Here is an 18,594-nt window from a genome sequence, read left to right as displayed (position 1 = left end):
CTGAGCAATGTGGAAAAGAGGGTGGAGAGTGGTGGGGAAAGCTCTGGAAAGCATTAAGCTGAGCGAGAAGGAGTCATTTCAGGAAGAGACAACAGGAAAAATAAGAGCCACTGGGAGTGTATCTTATGGAGAGGTGTTTTAAAAAAAAAAAGCTCAGTGATGAGTTATAAGGCTGAAACTTGCATCCCCCGTCCACCCTCAATCCTGAAAGTTTAATGAATACACTGGAAGAAGCACTACAAGAGATGTCAGAGTAGCTGACTGAGCTTGTGAGTGAGTTCATTAAAGTGGAACTACCTACCACAAAACCGACAAATGTTCTCAAATGCAGATTCATGACACCCCTGCACCCTTTGTATTCCAAAATCCTTTGTGAAACTACTACATGGCAGTGCCTTGCTCAGGGGCACCTCGTCAGTACTCTGGTATTAGAGGACAAAGCTAATGCTGGTGATATTTTAGGCTATGTCTACACTAAGCCGGATAACCCCTTAAACGAATAATTATTTAGGCTAAGCCCTGTTTCAGCCACACTAAACCAGCGTTTAAGGTTCCCCTTCTCGGACAATTTTTTACACGTGTAAGTCCGCCGTGTATTTCTTGAATCTCCGGCTCTTAGTATGGACTCATTGATCGTTTACAAACTAAGTTCGGAAAGGAAGTGACACCAGACAGACCGCGCCCCACACAGGAAGTGTCGTCAGAAAGAACGCGCCACAGCCAGCTTCATAATAAAGCGGTTTCGTAACTCAGAGCTAACCACTGGAAATTTGAAGGCGAGTCATCCAGACATGCCCATGTTTCTCCTTTCGTCTGTACAGATGCTTGTGGAAATCACACATGAATACCTTAAGACAAAGCGGTTGCAGCTATTTCGGATACAACACTTCTCAGACGGCAAGAGAACTTTCGAATGTCCAGGTCAGCTGTGATTCTACTTAGTGAAAAACTTTGTCCATTTGTCGAAGGAGAGACAACGAGAATGCAAGCTCCCGTGGATGTGATTTAAAAAAAAAAGGTAGCGTGTGCTTTGTATTACCTGGCCGTCGAGGGAAAACTACGGAAAACAGCGAATGCATTTGGACTGGCAAAGCAGATTATCAGTTATTGTCCGCCGTGTATGTCGCAGACTCAACGTCTAGGTCCAGAGTGTATAAAGTCACCAAAAACGAATGGACAATGAAGGTGAAGGCAAAAGAGTGAGGAGTGTCCTGACCAGATATCTAGATCCCTAGTTTGATTGATGTAAAATGTTCTTTATCACATTGTTTATGTGTCTAATAAAGATTTGATTAATTTATGATGGCTCAGGTGTGATTCACTACAATAGGGCCCCACGGCACACTGGATTCCAGTTAATTGAAATACCACAACGCTGGATATTGTTCAGATAAGTTCAATTTAAGAAACACTGGATGGACTATGACGTGCGCATTTTTCGCGCATGCGTAATAGGTCACGTTGCGCCGGCGGACGGAGGGTGGAGAGAGTCTTAAACGGTGGCATTGTTGTGTATGGACACGGATAAGGTTAGGTGGGATTTACCCTGGATAACCTTATCTGGCTTAGTGTAAACAGGGCCTTAGTTAGACTACCTTAGTTCTGTTTCAGCACCCCTGGGTGTGTGTGTTTTTGGTTACCATCGGTGCTGATTAGTTTCACCTGCCGCTGATTAGTGTTGGGGACGCTCACCTGCTTCAGGGCACTAATCAGAGAGCTACTTATTCCTGCTTTTCGCCACACTCAGTCGGGCTGTCTTATTTGCTCAATGCAACAGTTACGTCGTTTACCTTTCTTGATTCCTGTGGTAAGTTTTGCCTTAGCTTCCTGTGCAATCGGCACACTTCTTTTGTTTGTATCCTGACTGATTTATGGAGAATAAATCACTCTTTTACCTGCACCTTGCCTCCGGAGTTTCCGTCTGCATCTTGGGAGAACGATCCGCGCATCACCATGCGACCACACCGTAACAGCTGCTTTCCATATAAGCTGAATTAAAATGTTTAAATTCATGTCCACGTTTGCCTGTCGTAGATTATATGATTAAGGAGGAACTCTTGCTTCATTTGGCCTCCTCTAGGGTCCAACTATTCCAAAAGCACAAACTCACCTGGCATTGTGCAAAATCCTCTGGGGAACCATAAGGTCTCTCTTTGATCATGGCAGCTCTGCGTTAAATGATTTTGGTCCATAGAACGCACAGTCAGAGACTTTTGCTGCATCTGGAGTATTTCATTTCATGTAGCGTAGGTTCCCCTGTCACAAGAGGTTTATGCGATAAAAGCCAGTAAACATTGTGTGAACTGCGTTTGTTTGATGATCGGCGGGCTTTTATGTTAAAGATGGCAAAATGTGCAGATATAGAGCGTTAACTCAAAAAAAGAGCGCATGAATATTTTCCTCTTTGATGTACCTTAAACAACATCTACTCGAGCCCGAGCCGAACAACTCTTTCATGTGGGTTTGTTGATCATGCATGCTTGCACTCAAATCAACAATACGAAGTTATTGGCAACTTTTGATATCTTTTTTCTCCTGCCATTTTACTGCAGCACTGACAGTAAATGTAAACGTATTTTGATCGGTGAAAAGCTCAGGTGTTGAGGTTCCTATCTTCAAAATGCAAACACTAACAAAACTCAACAGTTATGGTGTGATGTCTTGAAATAAACAAAGTCTGTTCATACAAGCTTTGAAACAATGCTGGTAGAAACTTAAATCCAATCTAATCCACTTTATTTAAATCTAAGCTCCTTTGGGGATTGGGCTCAGAGACCTGAAAAAACGTTGAGCATATTCAACACAAAAAAACTCAAGACTTGCACTGGAGGAGAGGGGGTTAACTTGCCCCGAAGCTGCAGCCATCAGAGCGCTGTTCCGTAGTACCGTGGGTGTGAAAGTAGTAGTAGTAGCGTGTTTGTCCGTAAGTATAAAGTCGCTATGCTCTTCATCACGGAACAGAGTTAAACATAGTGTTTTTGAAGAAAGGAGGAAGGGATTTCAGAGCGTCTTTTGTTGCAATGGTCTTACTGGTGTTTACAGCATGATTTTACCAAGACCAGTGCAGAGGGAGCCGAATAAGGATTGTTTTGGTTAGGGTGAGCAGACACATTTTCATGATTTGTCTGCTCTATTTTTCCGTTCTGGCTCTCAAAGTGATCATAACTTCGCCTTGCAGAGCGGAAAGCTTCTCTGAGATGTTATCTAGTTTGCGATTCATTTCCGAAATTGTCAAAATCTGAGTGCCCACAGCTATGCCCAACTCATCGATCACGACGGGCAGCCTCTGGGCTCCTTCAACAGCTACCATCCTTTTACAAATTTGTTGATAGACCAAATCACCGCTCAATCCAATCAGCAGATGACCTGTTATCACAGTTCCAAATACTGCAGATAGACATCTTCAATGTCCTCGGAGATTTTCCAGGCACACGACCCTCCACTTCTCCTAGCAGTCCTTTGTGTATCCAGTAGCAAATGTTCCGTCAAAAAAAGCAGGTTCCCCAGGACCTGAGCTTCTCGTCGAGAAGATCTTGTCAATTTCGCTGAGGAACCAGTTTACCAATTCCATATTTTAGATTTCGAACAGTGCAAAAGAGAGGATCTTGGAAATTTAAAACAATACAAAGAGCAAAAGCAGAAGAGATAAGGGAGAGGGAGCGGGTGAGTACACCTTTGTTGGGAGCTTCTGAGAGAGATTATTTTTGACTATGCATTTGGCATACACCCTTGGGATGAATGTGTAAATACTTGCGAAATATGACTCGAAGAGAACTTTGCACTAGAATTCCAATGTGCCTGAACTGTAAGTGTATGCATGAATGGCCTATTAAAACCTTTAAAATGTTAACTCAGTGGCTAAAGAACTGCTTTGTCCCAGTCTTTACATGCTAAAGATTGTACTCAAGTGAAAGATTCTTTCAAAAGGGATGCATGCTCATGGAGACATAATTACACTTTCCTAATTCTTGTTACACACATGCAGGAGTTACATGAATTCCATGAGGTTGCGTGTCTTGCAGGAGAACACTGGCTCAAATTTGAAAGCAAGCAACAACGAACGTGTCATCTTTCCACAGTGCGAAGCTGCTTATAACATACTAATCCCACCACCATGGCGGAAAGTAAGTATTTTCCAAGTTCATTATCACTGGTGGACTGGAGGAAAAATAAAGTAATTTTTCTTGCCCAGATGTGGGATCTGAGCCGATGTCGTTGTGGCTTGTGCAGCCCTTTGAGACAATTGTGATTAAGGGCTATATAAATAAACTTTGATTGATTGATTAAATGGCTAAGCATGCTACACACGCACTGAGCAGGACAACACAAAAAGCTAACCGCAAAAGCTTTAATGCGATGTAAAGTAGGGGTGATCAATCCAGAGGTCGATACTATCGATAACTAGTGTAGTATCAATATATAAACAAGACAAAAGTGATTAGATTAATATTATTCTTTCTCTTGCTGTAATCATAATATCAAATGTTTGGTTGTTTTTGTTACTGTTTACAAAGTCAGGAATTAAGTCTCTGGATACAGGAAGGCTTTGAGGGCTAAACCCTAATGATTTAACTGGGAGCCAATAGTAATTTTTGTTTGTTTAGTTATCGCGCACAAGCCTTTTTTTTTTGTTGAACAAAAAATTGTATGGAGCATTCAATATTACAAATTTATTATATCATATGATTTACTATTAAATTCAAAATTTAGTAAGATAAGCTCCATAGAAATGTGGTATTGTGTTAACTTTACATTTTCAGTTCTATAATCTATTGTCAAAATTACGAAGCAGGACTCGAAATCTGATCAGATATGAGGCCAAACAAATCAGATTGAAGGCCACAGTTGATAAGGAGATCTTTTTTTTATAAATGGGTGATTTATATAGGCTAGTAAGGTAAAGTTTTGTACCTGACTGATAAGGAGATCCCTACTAGATAGCAAACCGTGCTCATATCGCGCACAAGCACATGTCTACCTGCTTTAACTTGGGGTGAGAATTTGAGTTATGCGAGTAATTGGTCTCTGCTGGACAATTTATTAGCGTCCGTTCACACTTAATTATCTTGAGAGGCTCACACATGACAGCAGTTGTGTGCTCTGCCATTTGTGATGTGAGGTACTTGTGCACAACCTCTATTAAAAAAATAATAATGTTTACACAGGAATGAAACTGTGGAGTATTTTTTTTATTTTTTAATTACAGACAACACAGACCCGTATTTTAAGGTTTGCCAAGCTTGTAAATGAAGGGCCAAAATCATGTTGTCCGCTTTTACTTATTTATTTTCAGCTTTTTGTTAGCAAACCCCATAGTGTTCATTAAAAGTGGTAAAATTAAAAAAGTAATTACAAGCCAGTCTTTTCTGCCTACACTCATTCTCTCTTTTCTAAAGTACAGATGTCTGTCATGCACTCAGCGGGGGGTTGGGGGGGGGTGACCTCTCCCTAAATGAGAAGTGGAGGCTGCTTCAGTCACGTTCAGTTTTTTTCATCGTCTTTCAAGCCTCCGCAGCTAATGTACCAAGCAGGGCTCCATTGTTAATGTTGCAGCATTATGAGTTTCTTTTGTGTGTTTGTCTCCTCTCCCAGAGGACTGTGACATCTGATAGGCAGCCTCAGGTCATGGCAATGGGATGTCTTCATTTGTGTTGTTTTTTTAAAACCAGGTAATTATGGAAATAGCTCCTATTTGGCCTTTCTATGGAGTCCAGTTTGCAATTAGTTGGTAGCGTGAAGCACTGGCCAATTTTAAATCACAAGGGAGGGGTCGAGTGGCCTCATTTTATTGGCTGGTGCCTGGTTGAGGAAGCGGGCGGGTGGAGCATCTGAATTAGATTATATTTAATTAAAGCAGGGGGCCCCTGATTACACGCTGGTACATGAATAGGCTGCATGCAAGGCTGCTGGTTGTTGGGAATTCAACAGTATGCTTGCACACATACATGCACATAAATAACAAAAGCCTCTCCGGGCCTTCAAGGTCAGGTAGACAGAAGAAACATGCAGCAAAGAGTCCTGAAAGCGCACAGAAACAAGCCGAAAGCCCCTCCTCTTCTACTTTTCTGCAACTGATTTCCATGAAGGAATAGTTAACTTTTGTTCAGTTGTTCATGTGAAACTAGAAGAACCGGCTGTTGTCTTCAACCACTGGAGCTCAAAGCGAATGTTTTTTCTTTGTGTTGTATTCTAGCAGTGCAACTCAGCTAAATTACCTTAGCAAGATACTTGCAGAGACCCTGTAGATTTTCCTGACATTTTAGGGGGTGCTAAACATGATGCACCCTTCAGTGCTAGTATTCACATTACTTCTAATCTCTACAAAGGCTTTGCTGCTTCCCAGCATCAAGAACCATGTTCACACCACAGCATCCTGAATGTATCTTGTACTAGTCAATTCCTGTTAAGCTCCCTAGGCACTATTGCCAACTGTTTGCATAGTTGCTAGGCAACTGAGACCATACACATCATCGTTGGAACAAAAAGTGTGTATGCATGCAGCTAACTATAAGCTTTGAACATAGTACAAAACTGTTTGTTTAAGGCTTTTTAGGAGGGATCCAGCAGTTTGATGTTTATAGCCCCTTGACACCCTCATGTAATTTGAACTGAAACAACAAATATATATCTATAAAGCTTTTCAACAGTTCCCTTCTCAGGAGTGCATCTCTTCTGCAACATCTTAATGAATAGAACCTACTGTATTCCCTATCTACCGAGTGCCTACAATTTAATATTATTATTAGCCCAAGGAAGCAAACATTTTAATCAACGCAAGCCTCTCCCTGATTAAAATTCTCATACTCTCTCATTTTGGAGAGCTCAGTATTTTAGGGCTCCAAACTGATGAAGGGATGAAGCGGTACCCTCTACTTATATACCTTGTATAACAATGTTTTAAATTAAACTGGTCCTCAAGGTAACTTGTTATTATGCAATACTAAGATATTCAAATCATTCAGTATAGCACTAGCTGGCAACTAGAGCGCTAATTATCAGCTATTTTAAATGCAGTGGTGATTGCTCACAGACTGCAAGGGAAGCTTAGTTTTCTCTAACATGTAAAGAAAAGCAAGTGGTCAGATATGTACTTTTCTGTTTACATTTCACTGACTAAATTTGCCCTAGAATGTGTTTAACTTTTGTTCAGAATCACCTTAACATAGACAGAACCTATTTTATTGATTTTGGTTGTGATTTTTTTTATTAAAGTGCAAAGTTTTGCTTACAGACAGTATATTATATTTTGTATTATGTATTTGTTTTATTTAACCTGGTATTTAAAAGTTGACATTCCAATTACAAGGTTAAAATATATGGGAAATACAAGTTAATTGCATTTAAAATTATATACTTGCATTATTATTATGTCTTGTTATTACATCACTGGTTAATTTGGTCTCAATAAATAATGTCAATAATATTGTTTATCGGCAATTATTTGCAGGTCATATTGTCCAGCAAAATTTGTTATCGGCCCAGACCTAACTTACGTTCTGAGGTTGCTGTACTCACTTGGCCTTTCTCCGTATCTTTTTTCCATAATAATAACCAATATAAGGGGTTATGTATTTTTAACTTAAGCAGCCGCTGCTCTCCTTGGACTTCTTGACCTAAATTTTGAGGAGGAAGAAATGGTCCATCAACAATCACTTCATTGAGCAAATCTGATAACTGTCGGGCGTAACAACACCGAAACAACATCAGCAGCAAAGCTACTATCCTGCAAAACTAGTCACTTTATGCCAAGGGTCGGGAGCCTTGTTGGGTGAGAGAGCCATGAAAGCCAAGTATTTTAAAATGTATTTCCGTGAGAGCCATATAATATTCTTTAACACTGAATACAACTAAATGCGTGCATTTTTAAGTAAGACCAACATTTTTAGAGTACCGTATTTTTCGGATTATAAGTCGCAGTTTTTTTCACAGTTTGACCGGGGGTGCGATTTATACTCAGGTGCGACTTATGTGTGGAATTATTAACACATTACCGTAAAATATCAAATAATAAATGACTGCTGTAATTTGATTATTTTAATAAGACATTTAACTGATTATGATGTCAGTTTTGGGACAGGAGTGATACCGTTCTGGCCACGCTGTGCACGTCTAATGTTGCTCACATCTGGTCCATGGAATGCTGAGGGAGTTTGTGCGTTTATTTATTTGTATTTATTTATTTACAGACAGACATAATTTTGTATTACATTATTGTTTCTTTCGTTAATATCAAAGTCCGTTTTGCAAACGTGCGCTTGATCACACGCATGAAAAATTAAGTAGAACTTTGCTTATAAAACACTGGCATTTCCTTTTGGTAAACATTTAGGTTTGCATGGATTAAAACACGTGCAAACTTGATGGCGCACACAAAGCTGATCTTATAAACTTGTGTGTAGAGGATATTTTACATTTTAATGAGTAAAATAAGAAGCACAATCCAGTCAGTGTGTGTCTTCATGAATATGCATAATATATTCTGATCATCAGAATGCCCACAATACTTGGAGGAAAAGTGAGTTATAAAGACTAAAATTGTTCTGCGAGAGATGTTTTGCGTCTCCTGAGTATATCTGACAAATGCATGTAAACTAACAGTTGTGCAGAAATTGCTGTTATTAAATGCAAATTGCCCACGCTTCCTTCATATGTGCGCCAACTGACTGAAGTAGAGTTAAACTGCCTGAAACCTCCACAAAAAGAGTCAGAGTCAAAGGAAATGTAGCAACATTTGGAATGGATGCACTTTTCTAGTTCATTATTCTGATAAGTAGCCTAGTACACACACCAGATAGGGTAGTAAAATGTTGCGTTTACATCATTTATATATATATATATATGTATATATATATATATTTTTTTTATTCTGGTTTTATTCATATCTTTTATAGGGAGAGTATTCTCGATGTATAATGTTATGATATTTTAAATTCTGTATTGTTAAAATGCTTCAGTGAAGAAAATGATCCAGTAAAGTTGATTTGCATGAAGGTTATCTGTAGCCACACAGTTTCTTAGGTAAGAGAAAATTCAAAATAATGATCTCACTGTCAATGCACTGGGATAAGGTACCAACACAACCCAAATTCAACTAAAACAATATTTGACAATATTTCCCACAAATGGAATATACATTTTTGAAAATTTGAATTGTTCAAATCCAAATCGTGTCTTGTAACTTCTACCAGTGATTATTTCCTTTATAAAGACATTTGTACAAGAAATATAACAACGAGCCAGTCTTTTGAACGGCTCTTTGAACGGAGCGGCTCTTCAAGAGAGCCATAAATCCTATCTCTACTGTTTACATAATGAATAATGTATTTATCAAGACTGAAACATCTCTCAGCCACTTAGCATAGGTCTCATTCAACCTCAACACAATTCTTAAACCTTCTTCGCAAGTCCTTCATCAACTCCCGTAACCCTCCCATCCCTGCCTACTACATCCCTAGTTCTTTCATCCTCAGTTTAAATTGTGTCTTTTTCCCCAGAAGCTCCTGGTCAGGACTTTGTGACGCTGGACTACCGTCTGCGGTACTACCCCAGCATCACCTATGCCGTCATCGGCAGTGCCGTCATCTTCGTGTTGGTCGTGGCATTGCTGGCCTTGGTGCTCCATCACCAGAGGAAGAGGAGCATCCTGCTGCCCGCCGATGTGAGAGGATCCATGCATCACCATCAGCCGTTACTACTGTCCCGTTTGATCATCTTGGATCGAGGCCACATGCATCCCGCTGGTCTTTCTCCCACTTCTCCCTCCGCAGCTGACGAGTACAGCTCGGCTCCTCAAACAATGCAGCTCCTTTCTGAAAGCCTTTGTCCAACTGGCCTTTCTGTGGACACTCCCCCATCATATTCACAGGCTGTTCTGGATGTCAGGTAACTTTTGTACTTTTTTTAAGCACCTGTTCCACTGCGCTGTACAACGTTCACTTTAAGCACACTGCAATTGCACACTGCTGACGCGTCCTCTGCGCACAGCAAATCTACGCTGCAAAAACTGAAATCTAAGTAATATTAAATATCTCAAATAAGGGTGATATTTGCTTATTTTCTGTCTGATAAGATAATTCTTCTCACTAAGCAGATTTTATGTTGGAGTGTTTTACTTGTTTTAAGGGTTTTGGTCCTAAATGATCTCAGTAAGATACTACAGCTTGTAGCTGAGATTTTATGACCTTTATTGAGTGCTTGAAATTAGAATATCAACTGATGCAAAGCTGTGTCATCAACACTCACAAGTATAAAACTACTTTTTTAAAGTAATAATTTCTTACTTCAAGCATGAAAAAAAAAATCATGATGCCGAGCGCATATCATTATGTCAAGATAATGGCACTAGCATGTACTTAATTTAAGAATATTTTTCAACATATTGAGCAAAAAGGTCTCTTTTTTTTCTACCAAGAAAAGTGCACTTGTTATTAGTGAGAATATACTTATTTTAAGGTATTTTTGGGTTCATTGAGGTTAGCTAATTTTACTTATTTTGGAAAGTCTTGACAAGCCAAATTTTCTTCTTCTATTGGCAGATAATTTTGCTTAGTTCAAAGAAAATACCCCTAATTTTTGTATTTTTTTTTCTTGTTTTTGAACACTGACTTTTTGCAGTGTATGTCGCGCACAAAATAAAATCCAGTCTGAACTGTACACAAAATGCAACAGGTGACGACAAGCGGCCCTAACAGATAAAACAATCAGCACTGTTCATTGCGACGTCTTTCGAGATACTTTAAAGAGGATATCAATTCCATCGGAGCAAAACCGTTTTATTTTCGGCCGTAACCACAACAAAAACATTAGTAAAAAATGTGAATCTAGCAAAACTGGTCATTTTGTGCCGTACAAACTGGGCCAAGACCAACTCTTTGTCGTCTGTCATATCAGCCACTGATGAGTTTAGGGCCACACAAAAAGTCAGACAACTCAAACATTACACATTAAGTGTAAACGCCAGGTCGTTACACTATGACTCCTCAATCAGATGTGTGCTTATTTTACTGTAATTTATTAGGAATGTTAATTTATGGATATTAATCATGGAATACTGTTACTAGATTACAGAAATGCTTATAAAAAGATATATTTTACAGACAGAAAGTTACAGGAATATATACTCTATCCCATGCTTACATTTCATTGTGCAACATGAGAATGTTTTAAGGGGAATTAAATGAGATCTCTGAAAGGGGTACAAATTATTTCCAAAGTAGGATTCCCACCCAGACACGCTGGTACATAGCTCATGAAAAACAATATGTTTTTTTTATTTTCGCTTAGATTAGAAAATAATCTCATGAAAATGACTGCTGTCATTTGATTATCATAATAAAATATTGAACTTGTTATTAAGTCATCTTTGGGACAGGTGTGGCCACAGTGTGCACGTCTGTTCACACTGTGCTCTGGAAGTTTTTGTGTTTGCTCAGGCACACGATAAAGTAGAGGGAACATTGGCGCTGTACCCACTCAAAGCGGCTGTAATCAATATTGGCGTTTTCCACTGGCAAAAGCCAGTACTACTAGGTAGTAATTCAAGTACCTGGTCAGCTGGAGTTTCAAGTGTACCAAAGCCTAGGGATAGGTAACGAATTTGGTGCTTGTATAGGTACCGACCAAAGTCCGCCATTACTACCGGCTACTGAGTGACATAAAATTAAACCGTGCCATATTTCGAAACCTATCCATTTGCCAACTGGCTCAAGCACTGAATGACTCAGCATTTAGGTAATGTTACATATCTAATGCCATCAAACAAATTATTTTATAAAATGAGCTATCTTGATGCTAATTTACATTGGATTTGCCATCGACATGCTGAATATTACGGTAAGCCTTAGCGATTTTACATGGCGATTTCTACACCCCCAGATTTGGTAATGAAAACTACAACTAAAGTGTACGTTACATTCAAACTGCTGGTGTGTAATATGTACATTACTTACAGTATAAACACTTTGTAGGGCTTGACAAAAGAAAATACTGGCAACTTAATAGCAAAGGCTACTTCTTTGCTAGGTACGAGGTAACAGCCTACGCACTACTGCCATCTGATGTTTTGGGATTGCATCTCCATGCAAACTCTACTATATAACACAGTAAAGTACTTAAAAATGAGACAGACGTGTAAGAAAAAAAGATAACAATTGGACAGCACAGCTAAGTGTAATGTGTTTAAAAATAATGTTTTTTATTTAGCTATTCGCATTCATACATACATACAGAATGTACTGCAAATTTGTACCATTGAGTAGCGGTATCGATACCCAGGTACCGTATCGATCTGAATTAGTTGTCAAAACATTTTCCTTGAAAATAATGTTACGGAATTCTGTTTCAAGTGACCAGCAGAATGGATGGAGACAAAAGTCTCATTTACAAACAAAAATATTGTTATACAGTTCAACGAAGTTCTCAACAAAAGCAATCTATTCAAATTAGGGCTGTCAAAGTTAACGCGATAATAACAAGTTAACAAAAATTTAATCTACGGCAGTATTTCTTTTGACATACAATTAACGTGCTCAAGTCCTGTGTGACCCTCAGTCCATACCAATAGTTGTGTTTAATTACGAGTTCACTACAGAATAAAAACCAAGACTTCATAGAAAAATGTGATTAATCGTGATTAAATGTTTTAATCGGTTGACAGCCCTATTTGAAACATAAACACAAATGTACAACTAACTACATACACAGAGAATGTGGATAACAGAGCAGACAGTGGGCAATAAGAAACCCTTTGTTTTTTCTTATGGTTGTCAAATGGTTTACTTTTGTGATTAATCACAAAAAAATATTGCATTAATCCTGTATAAACGCAGTTTAATCACGCAATTTATTTTGGTTGTACATGCTCCGTTACCTTAGGCAGGATTGGTTGATATATGGTCTGTGATCAGGTCATTGCATACATCAGGTCAAAGAGGAGTTCAAAGGCAAATTTCACTCCAAAATAAACCGTAATGGGACTTTAGATAAAACTATCTGCAAGTTTTGGGCAAATAAATGACATGCATCTAACTAAAACATTGAAATAATATCTTGTAAGACAGTCTGACAATAAAATTAATCCAAATTCAAAAGTGTGATTAATCTGAACAAATTAATCATTTGACAAGACTGGTTTTTATACTGTGTATATGTATTTACACAATATGTTAAGAGAGAGTGCTCTTTTGTTATGCTCTGTGTCCACTCATAAATTAGGTTTAATTTCTCTGTGCAAAACAAGTGAGTTTATTTTCCAAATGTGTGAATATGAAGCATATTTTAATTGATGTGCTTTTTAGGTGTTAAGGTAAAAAAAAAGAACAGTTGATACCAAATTCATGCAAACTGATGCAATATTGGGAAATACGTCACTATTTTTCACAACATCACAACTTTTTGCAAAAGCTGACAATAACAAAAATGTCAGTGACATCCTGGAGAGAGTGTAAATTGTAATAGTATTGGTATTATTTTTAACAATGACGATAAATGATTAAATCTACACTCCACAGTATAACAATTTTCATTGTAAATGCACTGCAAATTACAGTTAATAATTACATTACTTTTACAGTAAGATTTACGGTAATTTACTGTGAAATATCTTTACAGAAATTTACTGTAACTACATAGCTGTGATTTTACGATAATTTACCATAAAGTTAGAACTAAATTCCGTAACTTGACAAAAGTAATTTTATAGTAAATTGCAAAAAAATTACAACTATATTCTGTAATTTCATAATTATAATATTACACAGTTGTAATTTACTCTGTGGGTTTAACAGCATACCACCACTTACTACACAAGAGTGTAGGACATAGTCTACGGAACGCCTATTGGGACGAATCGGTTTGAATTCACAATAGTTTGTTGTGATATTACAGAGACTTAGACTTAGACTTCCTTTAATTGTCATTCAAATTTGAACTTCACAGTACAGATAAGAACACAATTCCCTTGCATTAACTTGTTGTAGTGCAGGATAAGAGAGCAACAAGGTGCAGGTATAAATAAATAGATTACTGTACAGATAAATAGGATAATAAATGGATAGATAAAAAATAGATAAAGAGGACTATGATTACAGTATTTTATTGTGAAATAAGTTAAATGCTGTGTACATTTTTACAGTCACTTTTGTAATGATACAGTACATTTTGGTTGCTGTACTTGACTGTGAAAAAATACTGTTAAATGCTGTAATTCTTTTCAGCATAGTTGTAGCTTCATGCTGTCATCAATTGCCAAGAATACAAATGATAAAAACATTCAAATACAGTATATTGTCTGTTATCGGTAGGTCGTGAGTTCAAAGCCCGGCCGAGTCATACCAAGGACTATAAAAATGGGAGCCATTACCTCCCTGCTTGGCACTCAGCATCAAGGGTTAGAATTGGGGGTTAAATCACCAAAATGATTCCCGAGCGCGGCCATCGCTGCTGCTCACTGCTTTCCTCAACTCCCAGGGAGTGGAACAAGGGGATGGGTCAAATGCAGAGGGTAATTTCACCACACCTCGTGTGTATCAGAATCAGAATCAGAATCAGCTTTATTGTCATTACGCAAGGTAACGAGATTGAGGCCATTCCATACAGTGCGATGTGTGCATGCTAGAAAAACAATGTGCAAATATATAAAAATATAAAAAATGTAGAAGTGCAATGAATATGGTGTGAAATGAATATATACATGAAAAAAACAAAAACAAAAACAGGGTGGTTGGTGGAATGGGTTATTGCACCGAAGAGAAGGCAGTTATGAGGGACAATGGGGCAGTCCGTTCAGAATGGTTATGGCCCTGGGGAAGAAGCTGTTCTTTAGCCTGTTTGTTTTGGTTTTAATGCACCTGTAGCGCTTCCCAGAGGGCAGCAGGTGGAACAGGTCAGAGCCAGGGTGGGTGCTGTCCTTGATGATGGCACTGGCTCTGTTGAGGCAGCGGGAGGTGTAGATGTCCGTCAGAGAGGGGAGAGGGCGGCCGATGATCTTCTGAGCCGTCTTGACCACTCTTTGCACTCTTTGTATGTGACTATCAGTGGTACTTACTTTACTACATTTGTGATTATGTTGAAAAATGTAGATTATTTAACAACATATTCTGTGCCATATCCAATCATCTGTTTTTCTTGTCCCGCAGTCGGCCTCCCTGGTTTGATCTTCCTCCTCCTCCTTACCTCCCAGACGGGGAAGCGGCTTCAGAGGGCGACTTGCCTCGTTACAATAGCCCTTCTGCATCTGCCGCACTCAGAACTATGTCCTTGAACGCCTCATCTGGATTAAATTCTAGACAGGTGTCAGAGGAGCTTTAGCCTCTCTGGTAGACAGTAAAGTTTAGCAGCACATTCCTCAATGTAGACCTGCAGCCACAAGGCTGAACACATTCATCTTGTATTTCGGCTCCACCTGCTGGACTTTTTAAAGAACTACACGTGCTTCATTTCAGAATGACTCAGTGCGTGTCAGCAGAATTTAGTTCTTGGGAAGGAATACTACCTATAACCTACTTAAGGCTTTAGATACTGTAGTTACCTAAAGGAAGTGTGTGTTAACGAGTGCCAATAAGATTGTGTGTGTACTTTGTAGAACAGTGGCTCCACCCTTCCAAGGACCCGAGTCTTCATTGTCATCCAGATTGTGTCAGATATTTTCATGCTTAGTGTTACGTAAAATAATAGGTAGCTTCATTATTACTTTTTGAATAATGTATCAATCCCTAAAACTAGGAACTATTTGAGTAAAAAAAGGGTAATTTATTGTATGTAATATTACAGGAGGGAAGTGGGAGGAAGCCGGAGTAGCCGGAGGGAACCCACGCAGTCACGGGGAGAACATGCAAACTCCACACAGAAAGATCCTGAGCCCAGGATTGAACCCACTACAAACCCCATTTCAGTAGTGTGTATAAGAGTGTTTCAACAGTGTGTATGAGAGTGTTTCAGTAGTGTGTGAGAAAGAAAAACATTTCAGTTGTTTATGTGAGAGCATTTCAGTAGTGTGTAGAAGAGTGTTTCAGTGTTGTGTATGACAGAAAAATATTTCAGTTGTTTATGTGAGAGCATTTCAGTAGTGTGTATAAGCGTGTTTCATTCGTGTGTATGAGAGTGTTTCAGTAGTGTGTGAGAGAAAAATATTTCAGTTGTTTATGTGAGAGCATTTCAGTAGTGTGTTTAAGAGTGTTGAAAAACATTTCAGTTGTTTATGTGAGAGCATTTCAGTAGTGTGTATAAGTGTTTCAGTAATGTGTGAGAGAAAAATATTTCAGTTCATGTGAGAGCATTTCAGTAGTGTGTTTAAGAGTGTTTCAGTAGTGTGTGAGAGAAAAACATTTATGTGAGACCATTTCAGTAGTGTGCATGAGAGTGTTTCAGTAGTGTGTATAAGAGTGTGTCAGTAGTGTGTGTGAGAGAAAAACATTTCAGTTGTTTATGTGAGAGCATTTCAGTAGTGTGTATAAGAGTGTTTCAGTAGTGTGTATGAGAGTGTTTCAGTAGTGTGTATAAGAGTGTGTCAGTAGTGTGTGAGAGAAAAACATTTCAGTTGTTTATGTGAGAGCATAACATTTCAGTTGTTTATGTGAGAGCATTTCAGTAGTGTGTATAAAAGTGTTTCAGTAATGTGTGAGAGAAAAATATTTCAGTTTGTGAGAGCATTTCAGTAGTGTGTTTAAGAGTGTTTCAGTAGTGTGAGTGAGAGAAAAACATTTCAGTTGTTTATGTGAGACCATTTCAGTAGTGTGTATAAGAGTGTTTCAGTAGTGTGTATGAGAGTGTTTCAGTAGTGTGTATAAGAGTGTGTCAGTAGTGTGTGAGAGAAAAACATTTCAGTTGTTTATGTGAGAGCATTTCAGTAGTGTATGTAAGAGGTAATTCTGAATAATGTCCCTAACGGCCCCTCATAGAAAAGCCTTTCACATTATACATCGCATTCACCCACTCAAACACACAAGGCAATAACCACGACCAATCAGGAGCAAGGGTGAAGTGTGTTGCCCAACGACACAACGGGCGTGACTAGGACGGCGGAAGCTGGAACCGAACCTGCAACCCTGAAGTTGCTGGCACGGCCGCTCTAGCCCCCTTAATGCTGCAGTCACACGCAGAATTCTAACAGGAATGAGGCAGCAAATGCAGCCTCTCAAAATGTGACAAATGTAGTTTTCAGCAGATTGTGTACAGAATGTGTTCTTCGTTGTGGAACACACTCTTTGGTGGCACATTAATTAAAGTGACCTGTATTCTATTCCAAAATGGGATTAGATTTTATAAACTACTCAAGCAGAAGTATACAACATTCTGATCTATAGATTGTTAGTTTTTGCCTTATTTGTTAACACTTAACCGTAATTTAATGTAGTTTTGGGAAAACATGTTAGTAATATACAAAAGCAGCAAATACATACTCATATTTGTATTTTATGTTACTGTTGTACAAACGATTACATTGTATCCTAAGCAGCGGTAATTTTAGTGGTATTTTCATTTCAACTACCGGGTATTAGCTTTTAACTGCAATACATTGCCTTGTTCCCCCTCACAATATTTCATAACCGCTTGTTTGATATAAATTATTCCAGATACAACATGAACCAGATACTTGGACCATTTAGATGTATTGAAATAGATTAAGTAATATTTAGTCTGCAATTTAGCAGAGCATTTCCTGCAAACTGGACATTAAATTTATTTTGGGAACATACACGGTGCATTATTAAAAACAATTATAATGTACAACAGTGGAAGAAGCACATTTCTTGTCATCCTTTCAACAAAAAAAGTTTACTTTTCATGAAGGTTATTTGGCATTTAGATGTGTGTAGAAAAACAAAAACATCTAATTTGTTTGCTGGAATTTTGTGTATGAATTTGGGTAATTGTTAATTAATTATTGACAATGTTAAATGAAATCATTAATAACTGAAGGATCTGTGTTTAAATGTACTGTGTTTGTCTTGTTGCCTTTTGTTTACTTCTGCCCTGTAAATTAAGAAATATTGGCATTAAAAAAAACTTGAATAAAATGTATAAATAACTTACCCCCCCGCTCACCTAAAAAAAAAAAAAAAAGTGACACAATTATGTGCATTTTTCTTATATAATAACACAAGACGGTACGCTATTTTCTGTCAAAATGGCAGTATTTTCTCAGGACAGTATTGCAAACTGAGTTTGTAAACGCCAATCATAAATGATTATTTTCGGATGTATTTATAGCAACAAGGGACATGATTTATAGAGTCATGCATGTGCATACACATTGTTCCGCGCACACCTTCGAATCAATGCAATCATAAATCCACACACAGTTTTATATACAGTACAGGCCAAAAGTTTAGACACACCTTCTCACATGGGATTTCTTTATTTTCATGACTATTTACATTGTGGATTGTCACTGAAGGCATCAAAACTACAAATGAACACATGTGGAGTTATGTACTTAACAAAAAAAAGGTGAAATAACTGAAAACATGTTTTATATTCTAGTTTCTTCAAAATAGCCACCCTTTGCTCTGACTATTGTTTTGCGCACTCTTGGCATTCTCTAAGAGCTTCAAGAGGTACTCACCTGAAATGGTTTTCCCTTCACAGGTGTCATAG

At 38.2% G+C, this 18,594-nt stretch overlaps 1 protein-coding gene across 3 annotated transcripts in view; it reads left to right on the top strand.

Annotated features, from left to right (window-relative positions):
* ldlrad3 (low density lipoprotein receptor class A domain containing 3) overlaps nucleotides 1-16,181 on the top strand; it is a 181,724-nt gene extending 165,543 nt beyond the window's left edge. For 2 of the 3 annotated variants that reach the window (XM_061969978.1, XM_061969976.1), the window contains exons 5-6: nucleotides 9,495-9,882; nucleotides 15,135-16,181. In XM_061969978.1, coding sequence (XP_061825962.1) covers nucleotides 9,495-9,882; nucleotides 15,135-15,306 — 560 coding nt within the window. In that variant the 3' untranslated portion in view covers nucleotides 15,307-16,181. The remainder of the gene's footprint in view (nucleotides 1-9,494; nucleotides 9,883-15,134) is intronic. The other variant, XM_061969977.1, reaches the window with a different exon arrangement.
* Nucleotides 16,182-18,594: the final 2,413 nt, after the last annotated feature.

The sequence above is a fragment of the Nerophis lumbriciformis genome, linkage group LG10 (assembly GCF_033978685.3).
Source record: "Nerophis lumbriciformis linkage group LG10, RoL_Nlum_v2.1, whole genome shotgun sequence".
Classification (NCBI taxonomy): Eukaryota; Metazoa; Chordata; class Actinopteri; order Syngnathiformes; family Syngnathidae; genus Nerophis; species Nerophis lumbriciformis.
The sequence above is the reverse complement of the archived record's forward strand: the minus strand, read 5'-3'. Positions and strand labels throughout refer to the sequence as shown.